The sequence below is a fragment of the Sturnus vulgaris genome, chromosome 17 (genome assembly GCF_052056855.1).
Source record: "Sturnus vulgaris isolate bStuVul1 chromosome 17, bStuVul1.hap1, whole genome shotgun sequence".
Lineage (NCBI taxonomy): Eukaryota > Metazoa > Chordata > Aves > Passeriformes > Sturnidae > Sturnus > Sturnus vulgaris.
This window is the reverse complement of record NC_142259.1, coordinates 9,394,792-9,410,677: the sequence shown is the minus strand read 5'-3', so window position 1 is coordinate 9,410,677 and position 15,886 is coordinate 9,394,792. Positions and strand designations below refer to the sequence as shown.

Genomic DNA, 15,886 nt, shown 5'->3' with positions numbered 1-15,886 from the left:
TGTTAGGGACAGTTGCTAAGGACAGTTGCCAGGGCAACCGCTAGGAATGGTTGCTAGGGATAGTTGCCAGGGGCAGTTGCTGGGATGGTTGTTAGGGATGATTGTCGGGATGGTTGCTAGGGTTGGTTTCCATGGATGGTTTCCCGGGATGGCTGTAGAGCGGTCAGTGGCCGGGATGGTTGCCGGGGCGGTTGCCATGGGTGGTTTCCAGGGCGGTTTCCCGGGATGGCTGTGGAGCGGTCAGTGGCTGGGATGGTTGCCGGGATGGTTGCCGGGATGGTTGCCGGGGCGGTTGCCATGGAAGGTTTCCAGGGCGGTTTCCCGGGATGGCTGTGGAGCGGTCAGTGGCTGGGATGGTTGCCGGGGCGGTTGCCATGGGTGGTTTCCAGGGCGGTTTCCCGGGATGGCTGTGGAGCGGTCGGCGCCGGGCCGGGCCGGAAGCACTCGCCCCGGGCTGGAAGCGGTTCCGGGGCGGCGCGGGCCGGGAGCGGAGCGGGCGGTGAGCGGGGCCGTGCTGCGTTCTGCGGGCAAGGGGCGCTGGCGAGGGGCAACGGTGGCTCCAGCATCGCCCCGGGAGGCGAATGCAGAGCCGGGGGGGCTCGCTGGTCCTGCCGAGGCCAGGCGGCACCGCGGGGGCTGGCCCGGCAGGGACGGAGGGATGGAGGAAGGAGGGATGGAGGGATGGAGGAAGGAGGGATGGAGGAAGGAGGGATGGAGGAAGGAGGGATGGAGGGATGGAGGAAGGAGGGATGGAGGGATGGAGGAAGGAGGGATGGAGGGATGGAGGGATGGAGGAAGAAGGACGGCAGTGTCCTCTCCCTGGGGCTGCACAGCTGCTGCTGTCACAGCCCCATCTCTTGTCCCACCGCTGGGCTCCTCGGCCGCGCTGCCCGCCGTGCATTCAGATAGGAATGCCCGTAGAAATTGCCCAAACTCCATCCCGACACCTGCTAAGCCATTTAAAAATTCCAACTGGAGTTTTTTTTGCTTCGTCTTTTGACGAAATCTTTAATTTTACTTTATTCCCACCCCAAGGAGAAGCTAATATATATTACATGAGCCGTGCCTATGGCTTTGTCCTATGCTAGTAATTTATGTAGTGCCAGGGATTGAAGATGCCAGCTGGGAAACGCAGTGCAGCAAGAAGAAAGGTTCGAGTCTCTCCTGGCTGGTGGATGGCTGATCCTGGAAATACGTTGATTATTTATTATTATTTACCTCATTCATTGAGTATCAGACCTCATGAATAAGCTGGAGGGATCAAGGGCAGCTTCCTCTCAGGGTCTGACATGGCAGTATTGATCTTCAAATGCAATTTGAGAAGAACTGCTTTAAGTGCGGCCATGGTGAGGTGGTGTGAGGAGAAAAGCAGTTGACAGCCCGTGGAGAAGAAGAGATGTTATCCGAGGAATAAATGGTGAAATGGAGCTTCTTGGGAACAGGGAGGAAGGCTCCATCATCCAGGGACCTGTTGGTGCAAGGTAGAGGCTGTGGGCATTGTGGGAACTACTGGAGTTTTTTAAAACTGAGGAATTTTGCTCAGTTTGGCTCCACTGATGGCAGGAAAACCAATGGTCTGAGTGTGGCTTGCCTGAGCAAACAAGGACACTGCTGTAATTAGCTGGAGCACAATGCCAGGTCTTCTCTGATCATATTTCATGGCATACTGCTTCAAATTGTGGGGGAGATGCTGCCAGCCTGCAGGAGAACTCTTGGTGCTGGTCGTGTCACCTGGATTTGGTAGAGAAGTACTAATGCCCTCCAGGGAGGTGAGCTAGAAAAGGGGAAAGGAGGAGAGAGTTGTAGAAGATGAGGACAGAGATTTTTTTTTTCATTGTATCTGTTTCCTTTTCTTGTTCATCTCTGTGTTGTGTTTCAGGTGTGTGAATCAGGATTATCAGTAGGAGTTTGTCCTGAGAAAACTCCAGGTGAGGAATGAAGGAACATCCCTTCCTGCTGTGTTTGAGGACAGGGGCAGGCAACAATAATGTTTTCAAAAGATATCCAGATGAGATAAATGCAACTCAGAGGTGATTCTGTTTTTATTGGGCTGGGAGAGGGGGTGATTTAAAAGGCAAAAGCAATCGGGATGAGCCACATGCATGCAGGCTTTGCTCACAGCATTGAGCAGCCTCTGGGACTGGCTGAGCCTGGGTGGGTCAGTGTGTGTCCTGACTTCATGTACACGTCCCACACAGCCCTTGCTGGCTGAGTTTGGATCAGAATTTGAAACATTTCCTTTCACTGAAGTACAGAGCTGGACAGGACCTCAAGAGGTCATCTATTCTTATCTCCTGGTTCAAAGGCAGAATTACATATATACCCACAGCCCATCCCAGGCCAGTGCTTATCTGATCTGCTCTTCTGAATCACCAGTAGCAGGGTATCCTGGCAGTCTGTGCAGTTGGAAATGTTTTCCTGTCTAAAATTCAGAATAACATTCTGTACTTCAGCTGAATGAAAACGAAATAATTATTTTTTGCAATTTATATACCTCTTCTTCTAGTATGTCACCAAGTGATAGTTGCCTCTTGTGCAATGGCATTGAGTTGATTCTCAGATTTATCAACTATAACTTTGCTGGAATTACATACCACATTTACCATCCTTCTGGACTGGGTCACAATCTGCAGATTGTAACAATCTCCTCCCAGCCTGTGAAATGCAGAGCTCACTTCAAAGATAATCTCTAGGAGGCAAACTCAGCCTACAAACTCACTGACACCCAAGCTTTAGTGGTACAGAGGGTGGTGACTATCAGTGAGCAGTGCTGATCCAGGGAATGCACACCGGGATCATCCAGCTCAGGAAAACCGAGTGGGGCAGTAATCACAGCTGAGTGTGATGGCATCTCAGACTAATTGGATTTCCCTTTGGGGACTTCCTGAGGCGCACTCTAGCAGTTCTGGCAGGAGAGTTCTCCCTCGTTGTAAAAAGCCATTACTCATTCATAGACCAAATTGACAACTCCATTAGCAGAAGATAAAGGGAGGAAGGAAGGATGGTCTCATGGCTGAGAAGCTTGGGACCCAGGAGGTCAATATTTAACTCTGCCACAAACTACCTGTGTGACTGTGTCAAGTTCTATGGGGCTTAGTGTAACCAGCCACTAAAGCCACACTTAAATTTGTACACATAACTCCTTCTCTGCCTTCAACAGCTCTACTTCTGTGTGGTTTAAGTAGCTGGGTTTGTACAGCATGTTAAAAAAAAAGGCTGTGACCACATAGAAAATACAAGTAAAAATAAATAGTAATCATCTTGCATGTGATCAACTTCAGGAAGAAATGTATTCTTGCTTATTAAGCTTTTCTCTTATTGTTTAATGAATTTTTTTGTCTGCTCCTCACCCAAAAATGGCCTAATACCAAGAGTTAAGGGCTGTTTTTGTAGGCAGGTGACAAAAGACTAACACCCAAATTAAACACAGGTTTCATTTTCCTTTTTGTTACTGCTCCAGTAGATCAAGAGTATCTTGGGAGTCTGTCATTTTTGGATAACAGAAAGTGAATGCCCGAATGGATGATGAAAAAAATTGCTCTGTATTTTCCCTTTTGCAGTAACCAGTCTTCTTGAGAGCAGTAGAGGAGAAGGGTGCACTGACAATGGCTGCAGAGTTGGATTTCTCCCCACCTGAGATCCCTGAGCCCACGTTCCTGGAGAATGTGCTGCGCTATGGACTCTTCTTTGGAGCCATTTTCCAGCTGATCTGTGTGCTTGCCATAATCCTGCCCGTGTCCAAGTCCCACAAGACAGTAAGTAGTGCTCTTTAATATTGATATAAATGGGCAGAGTCACAGAAAACAGAATGGGAGGGAATGTTGAGTAGCTAATGGAGACACAGCTGCCCCTGGGATTGATGGTATTTTCATTGTTCATTCTCCTTCCTTCCCTCTGGATTTCCCACCTCCAGCTTCTGCCTTGTGATTTACTACCAGATAGGAAAGTCAGGAACAAATATCTGAGCCAGGATCTCTCTTAATATCAGTGAAAAAATCAACTTGAAGCATTGACAAGGTGCTAAATGCATGTGCAGTTCCTGGCTGCAAAAGGCTTTGTCCCAACCCATATTGTCATCTGCTGGTGATTTCCTTCATTAATTGCCAGGCAGGGCATCCCTTTTGCAGGACTTGCCTTTCAGGAAATGACTCTGGGCTTGAGTTTGTGTGTGATTTTTGGAAGCAAGATGCAGGTGAAATTCCTGATATATCCTAAAGGTGAGGAAAACAGTTTTCAGGACTGACATTCCATCCACTGCCCAAAGGTCCTTTGATGCAGTTGGCACAGGAGAAGGTGAAAGGGAAAGGCTGAGGTGAGCTGTTCCTCTAGACTGAGGGATGTCCTGCATCTGCCTGGTTTTTTTTTCATTAAAGAGAAAAATGCCTTTGGTGTTGGAGACAGATATTTCACTGCTGCCAGGTGATCAGGCTGCAAGTTTGGTGCTTTGATACAGATGTTGTCTGAAAGCATATGGTATATTTTCAGTAACAACTCAGCATGGGAAGGTTTTTTTTTTCAGACTCTTTATTTCCATGTTTGCTCCCTCCTGTGCAGAGGAAGTGTGGACATTTTCAACCTGTTGGGGGAAAGGAATGCCTCAGGATGAGGTACAGAGTGAAGGATAAAGTTCATGACCCAATCTTTCCACCTTTAACTGCTGGTGTGATGTGATGCTGTCCTGCCATGGGCCATGCTCCTTCCTGCTTGTCCTGCCACAGGAGCTGCAGCTCCCAGCAGGGAGATGAGCAGACAGTTGCTGGATTCCATCAGTGGCATTAGATGTCCTAGAATCCTGGAATCATTCAGGTTGGAAAAGACTTCCAAAATCATTGACTCCAGTCTTTGCACTGTTACCCTGCAGCCAGCAGTGCCCCTTTGTCAGAGTCCATCATTTCCCCAGTAAATTTTGGAGAAATACCAAGTAACCCCATTCTTAAAAGTTGAAAAGAGTGAAAGCTTTGATCTAGAGTAGAAAACTGGAGACCAGACCCCAATTAAAATTATAAGGCTCAAGGACCTTTTACTGCTTATATTTGTAGTATGCCTTGATGTTTGCATACTCTATTTTTTATTTTCTCTGTATATAAACTTTCCTCTTGATGTGCTTGCTGTTTACAAGATCATAAACACCAGAGGTTACCCTCCAGATCTTGAGAACAATGCTTGAGTCTGGGTAGGATATTGGGGAACTTTGCTGTCTTGGAGCCTCAAACTTTGAAGTCTACCTTAGTTTGGACATTAGAAGGCAGCAGTGTTCATGTTATGGCAGCAGCGTTCTGCATCCCTGAGTAATAACCCTCTCCCTGGAGCCTGCCAGCTCCCTGTGCACTGATCACAGCCTTTGGAAAGCCAGCCAAGTCTCCTTCCTTGGAAAGCCACACAGATGTGAGATGAAATAGCCCAGTAACTTGAGAGACGTTTGAACCAAGCTCTTTGATTAAAAGGACACTGTCAGATGCTGCCTCCCCTTCCATTATCTGGAGTTCTGCCTTGGAAGCTTGGAACTCACACGTCTTGCTCAGCCATTTTTTGTGTGTCCTTTTCCAGTTGGCACACTCAGGCTGAGAGAACCCAAGATGCTAAAGCAATATTTATACTCAAATGCATTTAATGAAAGGAGGCAATCTGCATGTGTGTGCTTTCTCTGAGGAGACTGGCACTGTTCCCTTGTGTTTTCACAAGATAACTAGATTTTATTTCCCATGGCTGCAATATTACCTCTCATCTTCTCTGAAGGAAACAAGCATCACATCTCAGTATTTTGTTAGTCCAGGTGGAGAAAGCTTTGCCTGCAATTCCCTTCTTGGATTTTGGGTTTGGTTTAAAGGCTCCGAGCTTTATATTCTTTCTGCTGCTTTGGGGAATATTTTTTTGTCTTGCACATGATAGTGATTAATGTTTGGCAGAAATGCCTGCTGACTGTTTCCATGCACCCTGGTGATTATATGTTATCTTTTCCTAATTCAAATAGTTTTCATTTAGTGTTGATTTTCTTCTCGCCTTCAAAGTTTTTCTTCTCCACAGCTTGTTTGAGATACTTCAGCTTTTAATGGCATCTCTGGTAACAAGCTGTTTCTGTGCAGAAACTCACACTCATCAAAAGGCACATGCAGAAGGAGCAGAGATGATGCTGCTCATGTCTCATTAAATGTGGCCTCAGTTTGACATCAATGTGTTCCAACAGAGATGCCCAGCACTTGTTTCCTCTGGCTGATACTCAAATCCCCAACCTGTTAACAAATGGTAAAAAATCGTTACTGACTGTTTCTTAATTAATTCTTGTAGGACTCGGACAGTTTTGAGCCCAAGAATTCAGAGACAGTGAAGAAGCCAAAGGCAACTGCTCCACAGATAAGCAAGAAACCTAAGAAGGAAACCAAAAAGAAACGATAGAGGTGTGACTGATGAGCCTCCAAAGACCAAATAACCACCTGTAATCGTGCTTCCTCAGAGACAACATCAAAAGCAACTAACTCTGTTAATGGTTTTCTGGCATTGCCATCTTTTACTTTTCAGGGGCAAGGGAGAAGAAGCTTAGAAGAGTGGAAGGGTTGGGGTTCTGCCATAGATTTCTTACAAGCAAAGAGGACTTCACATATCCAGGACTTCATTTGACTTGATTAATGTGTCAGTCACCATTAAAGTGACTTCTTCCAGTTCTGGGGGGTAGAAAGGGCTGTTGGCCTGGCTCTTCCATGCTGCCTAGGATTTGTAGTAAAGTCCCTTTGGAAAGTGGGGCATGGGTTTGCTACTTTGGATACCAGTTTGTGTTGTGTTTTTTGAAGGCAGAGGGATCAAATGGATCAAGAATCCCACATTACACAGCTTTGTATTCATCTCTGTTGTCATCTAGTCTGAAATACATGGCTGCATTTTATGGCTTAATCATAATGCCTTTGTCATATTCTTTAATTCTTTAGGTAATAACTCACCAGATTCCAGACTACTGGAGATGAAAGCTTTCATTTCCCAGCGTCGCTGCCTCTTGTTCCCCACCCATGCACTCTTCCTTTCTATTCCCACCTTTGAAAGCAGGTACATTTCAGGGAACTGAGCCTGTGGTGGGGATTGCAATGGCTACAAGAATCAGGAAACAATTTGACTCTGGAAGGTGCAGAATTTAATGCCTGTGCTAGTGGAGCTGGTCTTGGGAACTTGGGGAGGGCAGGCACTGTGTGCTGGAGAAGAGCTGCTGAGGTGGACTCTGGGGCTGGTGCACTGGGGGTGTGTCAGCCACACTGCCTTGCCGTGCCATGGATAAACCCTGCTGCCAGCTGTCCCTGATCCCTGACCGTGGGCCCTCTTTCAACACAGCTGGGGATCATTGCCCTTGCAAATTCCCTCCCTGCCTTCCCTGCCACAGTCTGCTCCATCTCCTCTGGCTGAGTTCCTCCTGAGGGTGAATACGTTCTCAGCCTTAGGAGATGTGGTATTTTAAGATGCAAGGGTGGCTGTGTACCATGACTGTATGGCAGGAGACACAGACACTGTGTTCCTTCAGGCTCTGGCTCTCCAGGCCCAGGGACAATGCAGGACTGGATTTAAATATGGCTAGACAGGACTGGAAGGAGATAGGGGGTGACGTAGCCACGGAGTCTCTGTGGAGCAGCTCGAGCTTCCTGCTGCCAGCTCACATCTTGGTTTGTTTGATCAGGAGTGAGTCAATGGGAGGAGAACCTGCTCTCTGAGGCGCACCCAGGGTTCAGAGCAGCTTTGAAGGAAGGGTTCTCCCTGGCAGGGCTGCAAGTCTGTGATCTTCTTTGCATACACAGACTCCCATCCTCGAGTCACAAATGCCTGGTGAGCCCAGGTGTGTGTTCTTTAGCAGCAGGTGAACAACACATTTACAGAAACCACCAGTGCTGAGAACAGCCATGTCCTCTGCTCACTCTTGCTTTTGGTGGGGGTGACAGATGGATCCCAGTACCAGTGTGACTCTGACTTCTCTGCTCCAGGCTCTCTGATGCTCTTAGCCAGAATGCTGGCACCAACTTGCACTTGAAATCCAGCTTGGAGTTCTGTTTTAAATTCTTCTTTTTAATTTTTTTTTTTTTTCTAGCTACATGAAGGCAGTATCAGGAGGACAGAACAAAGCATAGGAGACACAAGCACTCTAAAGTTGCTTTAAGTTCTCAGTACAAAGAAATGTTACAAAAAGTTCCCACATAAATAACAAAGAACAGTATTGTGCCATCAGTTTCCATGATGGACCTATGCTCTGTCTCTGATCTGCAGGGCAAAGAAAAGCCCTGAGTAGGTACTGCAGATCACTCTTTCCATTTTAATAGATGAGAAAGGCTTTATGTAAATTCCAGCTTTCTGCAGGTTACCTAAAGCAGGGGGTTAATGCTTTAATGAAATCACAGGACACACGTTATCCAAAATACAGAGTCACTTCTGCAGCTCAGAGCCAGTTAGCAGTGTGTGGCTGTTACCTGAAATAGCAGCTACTGCATCAATGTCCACATCCAGCTGTTTGCAGGCTGGCTCACTCATTGCTCCGTGGAAATCATGGATGTTGGGGTTTGGTTTTGTTGCGGGGAGGAGGGATGATGATAAATTCCCTAGTCTGTTCCTGACAGCTTTATACCTATTTGAATGCTCTTGTTTGCTAAACTTAGAGTATGTAGAGATTACCAATAACCCATGTATTTTAGTTTATCTTGAAATGTGTAATAAATGCCATGAGAATCTTTGTTTAAAAAGAAATCTGTGTTTAAAGTTGTGCTGCTTGTTCTATCACATTCACTGTGAAAGCTGCCAAAACTCCCAGACTATAGGAACACAGGGACATAAATAACCTATTCATTAAAATGATCCATTAAGGGAAATCCTTTCAGATCCTTTAATCTGTGAGAAATTGGTTAGCTAATACTGTCAGGCATGTGTGCATCTGTATCTGTGTTTGACTTGGAAGTAGCAAACTATTTCCCAACACTGCTTCACCTTCCTGGAAGGAAGGAGAAAACCATCCAGTGACTAAATCAATTTGCCCCCCATGAGAGGTTTTTTGGGTCTAAGAGCCCCCATGAAGGTAGCCCTAATAAAGGCATCATTTCTAGTAATGCAAGCAGGGGATTAGATGGGGATTCAGTAGGCTGGTCAAAGGGATTTTCAGGAGCCCAGGTTTGCATGGCTGGAGTGTGGGGCTGTCTGGTGGCTCTTCTTGGCTGCAGTGAGACCAGTGTGGTAGCCAAGCTCTGGCAAGTGTTTGTTGGTTCTTGGTAGCCGAGCTGTGGCAAGTGTCTGCTGGTTCTCTCACCAGAAAACCAAAACAGAGAGAAGGACTAGTGTGGCGACTCCTTTAATTCCCAAGCAGTTTTCTCCAGGCTGTTTTGTAATTAACATCCCAAAGGGAGCTGAAGACCTCATTAAGTCAATTGTATTGAAGAGGAGGTTTTCAAAGGTCTGTCTCCAGGTACCTGCCAGTAGGCAGCACCTCTGCAGCCACACCTTGCTCTGCCACCCAAGGCCAGGAGCTGGCAGAGGGATTTCCTCTGCCAGTGTGTCACAGAATTCCTGTCCCTCAGCAGGACATGCCTCAGCTCTGAAGAAACGTGGCTGGGAGTTGGGAGTTCTTTTCCCTGTTTCTGATCCCATCCAAGCAGCTCTGCCTCTCTGGCCATGCTCATCTCAAGAGCTGTGGCCATGGCTGTCCCCTGGAGCTGCCCCACGCTCACAATCCATCCTTGTGCTCCCCCAGTGCCAGCAGCACAATCCCTTGAGACGGGCTAATAAGTAGCTCGTGACTGGAGTTCCAGTTCACATAGTTCAATTAAATCCCTGTTAATCTTGTTCAGACCTAATTTACTTTCATTCTCATACACACGCCTCTCTCTGCCTCAGTGAGATTCTGCTGAGGTTCCCTGCCCACAGCACTGGAGAGCCCGAGGCCCTGAGCCCCATCAGGCACTGATGTTTGCAGAGCAGCCCCCTTGTCGAGTCAATAAGCTCAGATTATTTCCCAGCCTGTCATGAAGAATGAAAATAGTCCTTCAGTGCCTGGGTTTAGGGAGGGTCACGCTATCTGGCAATGCTTGAGATGATAAGGAAGCTTTAGGAAGGGAGGACCTGCTCAGTATCCGTTTGCCAGGGCACTGCTCAGCCATTCCCCTGTGTGTGTGTGTTAATTTTTGGACAGCTGGGATCTGGGGTGCTGAACTTCTCTCCTGGGAGCGTCTCTTCCACACTGATACTTCTTTCAGGCAGAAGTTGTGTTGTTCATAGCCTGTGGCCTGCAGGGATTGAGATGACTGTATTGATTTAGTTGTTTGTTTATTAATCTCATGAGGCATCAGAGACTGAGTGCAGTGAGAAAATGGGATGATGAATGGAGAGTGCTGGAGTACAGAGCACTGCTGTGAGTTTGATGATCAGCTTAATTGCTGGCCTTGGCACTGGGATCTGACCCTCCTCTTCCTCATGCAGCCATGAGGAGTGATTTGTTTGGGAAGCATTCCCTTTCTCCCTGGTCACAGAGGTGGGCTGTGATCAGTGTTTGCATTCCTCCACCAGTTGACAGTCACTGCAGGTCCAAGGTCCAGCTCTTCTCTGGCAGTTTTGAGCAGTGGTTTGTGGGGGTGTTTTCTGGCTTTTGGTACCCAGGCCACTGTGCAGTAGCTGCTCCAAATGTCTCTTGCTGGGACTGGTAATTGCAGGGCAATGAAATCGGCTTCCTGCCTCTCCCTTGAAATTCAGCCCATTTTCCCATTTCATGATGCTTCTTCCCAATTTGTGGCTTTTCTGTCCCCATAAATCTCTCCCGTGACCCCTCTTGTTGCTTCCAGCCTGTAGACTCGTGTCCACTGCAGTTGTTCTGTCTTTGCAGACACATTTTACCTGCCAATGACAGTGGGCATTACCTGTTGTTATCAAGAACTGATACAAAGAAGGAACAGGTGCAGGAGCATCCAGGATGGAGAAAAGTGTCCCTTTGTAATTTTTGGTGATGATTTTTTCAGCCAGCAGATGTAACAGCTGGGGAAGGCATTTTCCCTGCCTTGGGAGCCCTGGGTACACCTGGAGAGCTGTGCCAAGCACATCAGCCCTCGAAGCCATGAGGAGCCAAGCCCATCACACACCACACTTCCAAGCTTGTGATAAGTGAGTGCTGTGGTGCTGCCTGCACTCCTCACCAGCACACAGAAGATCTGTCTTGTGCAATCCCAAACCTCTTGCAGTGCCCACTTCCCTCCTCACAGCTTCCTGGGTTCATTAACTGCCTGGAGGCCCCAGTGTGGCTTTGATGCTCCTTGCACTCTGCTTGCCATCCCTGGGAAACTACAGTCCAGGTGAGGACTCAGCGATGCAGAGCAGGGGGTTGGAGCACTGAGGTTGATGGGCTCCTCCATGGTTTCAGTCCTGCCTTTCTGGCTGGTGGGTACAAGGTGAACCTGCTTTGGGTCACATCCACTCTGCTTTTTAAAAAAAATTGTGGCTTGGTTAATGTTTCTCGTTGTGTGAGAGGAGCTCAGCTCCCAAATGTGGGAACTTCGGGTGGAAGGGTTTAAGGGCTCTCACTAGTCTCTATCTCCAGTTCCAGGCAAGGAGCTGTGTCTTTAGCACCTTGCTCTACTGGAAGCCCTATTTGCACAGCATTCCTTTTGTGTGAAACCTGCACTCGGAACATCTCCATGTTTCTTGCCAGAGGCCGTCCCAGCCTCTGAGCTGCCATCCCTGGGTCAAGTTCAGCCAGTCCCAAAGCATGGACTGGGGCCATGGAAGGCATCAGAAATGGCCTGAGACATATCTTGCCCAGGCTATAACCCAGGTGTCCCTAGCTCCAAGGCTTGTTCCTGCTGCCTTCCCTTTGGCTGCTGCTTCTGCAAAAGCCATCTCAAGCTTATAAATTCACCTTGCCACGAGCCAAAGTCCAGAGTACAACAGACACCATCGAGCTCTTGCAGGCAAAGCCTCTCCCGCGGCTCCAGGAATCAGCTCCAGACATTTCCTGCTGTTATTTGTGCCTCAGCTCTGGCTGCACAGGCAGGATCCATGCTGGAGCTGTGCTGCTGGAGTGGAGCTTGTGGGGTCACATCCCCCCGACTCCCCGAGGAGCTTTGCCCACGGCTGGGTGAGCCCATGCTGCAGCTGCTGGGGTGTGTGCAGGACAGGATCCTCATGGCTCTGCTTCCCACAGAGCAGCTGTTTGTGATGCTTGGAGGCTCCTCTGGCGAAGCAGATATCCCCCAGTGTCAGGCCTGGGCAGGAGGAGCAGATTTTGAGAAAAGCTGCAAGCAGTTCTCATCCCTACCTCCCCCGTGACTGAACTTGCTTGAAACGGAGCTCGGATCCAAACATCATATGGTTTAAGTTTTTCAGATTCAGACTTTGGCCTCCTTCGCCCATCCCTCGCTGGAAGGACCAAGACTGGATGATTAAGGGGAACCACCCTTGTGTCTGCCCTGGCTCTGCTTGCTCAGGCTGCAGGCGAGCCAGCGAGCAGCTGGGTGCTGGCAGGGAGGGAACGTCCCTGCCCTGAGGCAGGGTCCCCTGCATGTGGCTACCAGAGTTCTGCACCAGCCAGCCATCCTCTAACTGCTCTGCTACCTAATCAAGGAGCAGGGCTATAAATCTCATCTGGATAAGCTTCCCTGAGTTTTTCCGAATTGCTCTTTTCTATGGATACTAAGACTGGCCAAAAAGCAGAATTTCCATGCTGGGAGATGCCAACATCTTGTGTGTGACTTTCATGCTGAGCTGAGTCAAGGAGCAAAATGTGTCAGATTTTTGCCCAAATGAGCTATTCCAAGATACTTAATTCAGATTGCATCAAAGCATATTTTATCAGTCAGAAACCTGACAGGAAATGTTGTGCCTTTATTGACCATGCAGATAATTTCAGCCCACAGCTGTTGAACTCGGTGCCTCCTTATTAAATATTTGCATGTCACAGAGTCAGTGGTTTCCCTGCAGCCCTTTCCCCCAGGGAATTTTGCAATGACACTTCCTGGCTGGGGCTAAGGGCCCCTTTTGCACAGCAAATTGTCACCACACTGAGGGACACAGCAGGTCCTGAGACCTCCTGGTAATTTTTTCTCAGCTGCCCCTTTTTATCCTATAACCTGCAGGATGCTGGCGATCACTGCTTGCCTCCTGCAGTCCTGATGTTCATTGTGGGAGAGAATGACCAGAATGAGCATTTCTAGCATGAAATATTGCCAAATGGCTCGTGCTGCAGGGTTATTCTGGTCAATCCCCCATAGTAAATCAGCTCCTGAGCTTGAAGTTGCAGCTTCCCTAACGGGGCTGATGGTGCTGATCATTTCCCATCTCACACTCACTATTTGCAGGGCTGTAAAGCTCAATGATCGTAAAGTTTCAGGGCAAAAGCTGTGGCTGCCTCTCTCTCAGTCCAGCATCTCAAACACAACCATTATATTATTAATAGTAATAATTCCTGCAACTGTATTTGGAATTTTCAGTGAACAAAGTGCAGCCTGAGGATCAGAATCCAATAGACAAAACTTATTCACGCGTGCCAAGGGGATGCTTAAAAATAAAGCTGGCTGGAGATGAATAGATGTTTTGTTGCAAATCCACAGTTACTTTGGGGAGGTCAGGGCTCAGATGAAATACTAGACCCAAGAAGCACCCTCTTACCTCACAGGAGGATTTCAGGAGCCCTGTGGAGCAGTTTGATCTGCACACCTGGAGGGGAAGGAGCCACGTACTTACTTACTTACTCATGAGCATGACAGCATCTGCCCACCGTAACTCTCATTCTTCTTGTTCCTGATGAAACTCGCGTAAAGGTCAGCAAGAAAACACAGAAATACCTGAGCGTGTCTTCATTTCTTTTTAAAGTATAATTTCAAGGCGTCCTGTAATAACCAAGCCACTGGAAATACTCAGTGCTACTTTTGTTCAAATTGAAAGTATCTGGTTTTCAGTTTCTATAACCCTCTTCCTCTCTCTGGGGTGGGTTTTATCAGTGCTATTTAAAAGTGAAGAATCATATCAAGAAAGTAAGTTTCAGGTGAGAGACTGAAATCCCTGGTTGGGTGGAAAAAGTAGCAATTTGCATTACACTGCTTAAAGATAAATATTTGGAGTGGGGCAGGAGGCAAAGTGAAGTGGGTGGCCAGGGGCTGTCAGGCTCTGGACCTCATTTCTGAGCCAGGAGTGTCCTGAGGTGGGCTGGGTTGCTTTAATGATCTTAAATCACAGTATCACCAGCACTGCATGTTTAATGTCAGCCTTGTGAGGGCACATTCCAGCTTCTGAGCCCAAAAGATAAGAGTCTGGGTTTAGAGAGTGTCTGTTTGTAATTTTAGATTTGCACATTGGCATCACCTTAGAAGAAGAGGTTGTGTCGTGGACTTGGTCTGGAGTGTTGAAAGGCTCAGTGCTGTGGGTGTTTGCCTTCCAGCCATGGGCCGGCACCGCCAGAGATGGGAACTCCGATTGGGAGGACAGCCTGGAGAAAAGAAGTTGATTGCAAAAGAGAAAAACAAAACACAAATATTTATAAGTCATAATTGCATCTTAGATTTGGGTCTGCATCCAGTAGAGGCTGAGTCATCCTCACCAGCTCACTCGGGGCTGGAGCCAGGTCCCCACTCCCCCGGGGTGTTCTCCCCTCCGGCAGCGCCCCAGCCCTGCTGAGTGGGTGCTCCTGGGATGGGGGGGACAAGGGAGTGTCCCTGTGTCCCTGTATCCCTGTATCCCTGTGCAGCACAGCAGGGAGAAGGTGAGACCCCTCTTTCCCCTACGTTACATCCTCATGGGTGAGCAGAGCAGTACCCGGGACTGCCCCACACCAGCGGGTTAATTCCTTCATCCCACATCCGATGAAGAATCCTCCCCTCCACATCCCCGCGCCGGCTGAACAGCAGAGAGGGTGGGCCAAGAATTATCACCCCCCAAGCCTCGGAACAAAGCAGGCTGCGCTTGGATGCTCCGGCACGGAGCAGGCAGGGCTGGCCCCTCCAGACCACACACGCCACGGGTGTCCGGGGAGCCCGGCCGGCCTCGCCCAGCCCTGGGAGGGAGCCGAGAGGGAAAGCGACTCCTGCGCGGCTGCAGGGACCTTATCAGCGACAGCTCCTCCCAGGGAAGGGCCCCTCACAATGTGCTGGCCACGGCTCATGGATCGGCGCGTGCATGACTCCTTGTTCCTGGTGACTCATGGATTCGCTGGCCTTCGCCAGTGTCATGGGAAATATTTTTTTACTAACTCAAAAGGCGAGGGGGGGGGGGAGTGGGAAACAGAAAGAAAAACTCCGCCACATAGTTCTTTAAAACTTTTTAACTTCCCGAATTGTTTCTGAAGTGTCAGATGTTGCTCAGAGCAAGAAGGGTTTTTGGAAAACCCCCGCGGAGTGGCCGCAGGGTTGGTCGGACGGGTGGGCGAGGATGGCAGAGGTGGTGCTGGCTGTGTAAATACAAGGTTCACTGGAGCTGGCCAGCAGCCCAGCGTGACGGATAAAAGACCTAAATGGGGGTTTACGGAGTGGACTGCTTCACCCCCTTTCTTCCTGGAGGATAACGTGACAGGGAACACTCGAATGGATCGCCAGTGGGGGAGGTGGGAGGGCTGCCAGCGCCGCCGAGCTGGTCGGGCAGCCCCGACGGGCTGGGTGCAGGCATCGGGGCACCCGGCTGAGCCCGAGACCGTGTGTGCACCCCGGCACTGCTCGGTGCCAAGGCAAAGCTGGGCATTTCCCACCTCCTGCTGCTGCTGAAACGAGAGGGTGCTGAGGAGCAAGGGGAGGGATGGCTGGAACTGTTCCCGTGTGCCCACCTGGCTGAGTGGCACTCAGGGACACACACACACACCGGAGGGGGTGATGCTGCCAGCTGGGGACTGGGCGCCCAGGAACACCCACAGCTCCACTTTGCCGGGTTTTGGAGGCCGGCACCGGCTTCAGGAGCGGCTGGGGGT

The 15,886-nt window shown here is 49.0% G+C and overlaps 1 protein-coding gene across 3 annotated transcripts; it reads left to right on the top strand.

The window, feature by feature from the left end:
- Nucleotides 1-395: 395 nt before the first annotated feature.
- MANBAL (mannosidase beta like) lies at nt 396-8,709 on the top strand. 3 transcript variants are annotated; one of them, XM_088175031.1, is made up of 4 exons: nt 396-417; nt 1,880-1,928; nt 3,561-3,755; nt 6,286-8,709. In XM_088175031.1, the coding sequence occupies exons 3-4, from the start codon at nt 3,606-3,608 to the stop codon at nt 6,391-6,393; spliced, it is 258 nt and encodes an 85-aa protein (XP_088031157.1). In that variant the 5' UTR covers nt 396-417; nt 1,880-1,928; nt 3,561-3,605; the 3' UTR covers nt 6,394-8,709. The 3 variants fall into 3 exon arrangements, with proteins under 3 accessions (XP_088031157.1, XP_088031155.1, XP_088031156.1); XM_088175029.1 differs by lacking the exon at nt 396-417 and adding an exon at nt 422-499; XM_088175030.1 differs by lacking the exon at nt 396-417 and adding an exon at nt 452-577.
- Nucleotides 8,710-15,886: the final 7,177 nt, after the last annotated feature.

Coding starts and splice junctions, on each gene's coding strand:
- MANBAL (XM_088175031.1), top strand. CDS start 3,606: ATGGCTGCAGAGTTGGATTTCTCCCCACCTGAGATCCCTGAGCCCACG. Junction 3,756..6,285: donor TGTCCAAGTCCCACAAGACA/GTAAGTAGTGCT, acceptor TAATTCTTGTAG/GACTCGGACAGTTTTGAGCC.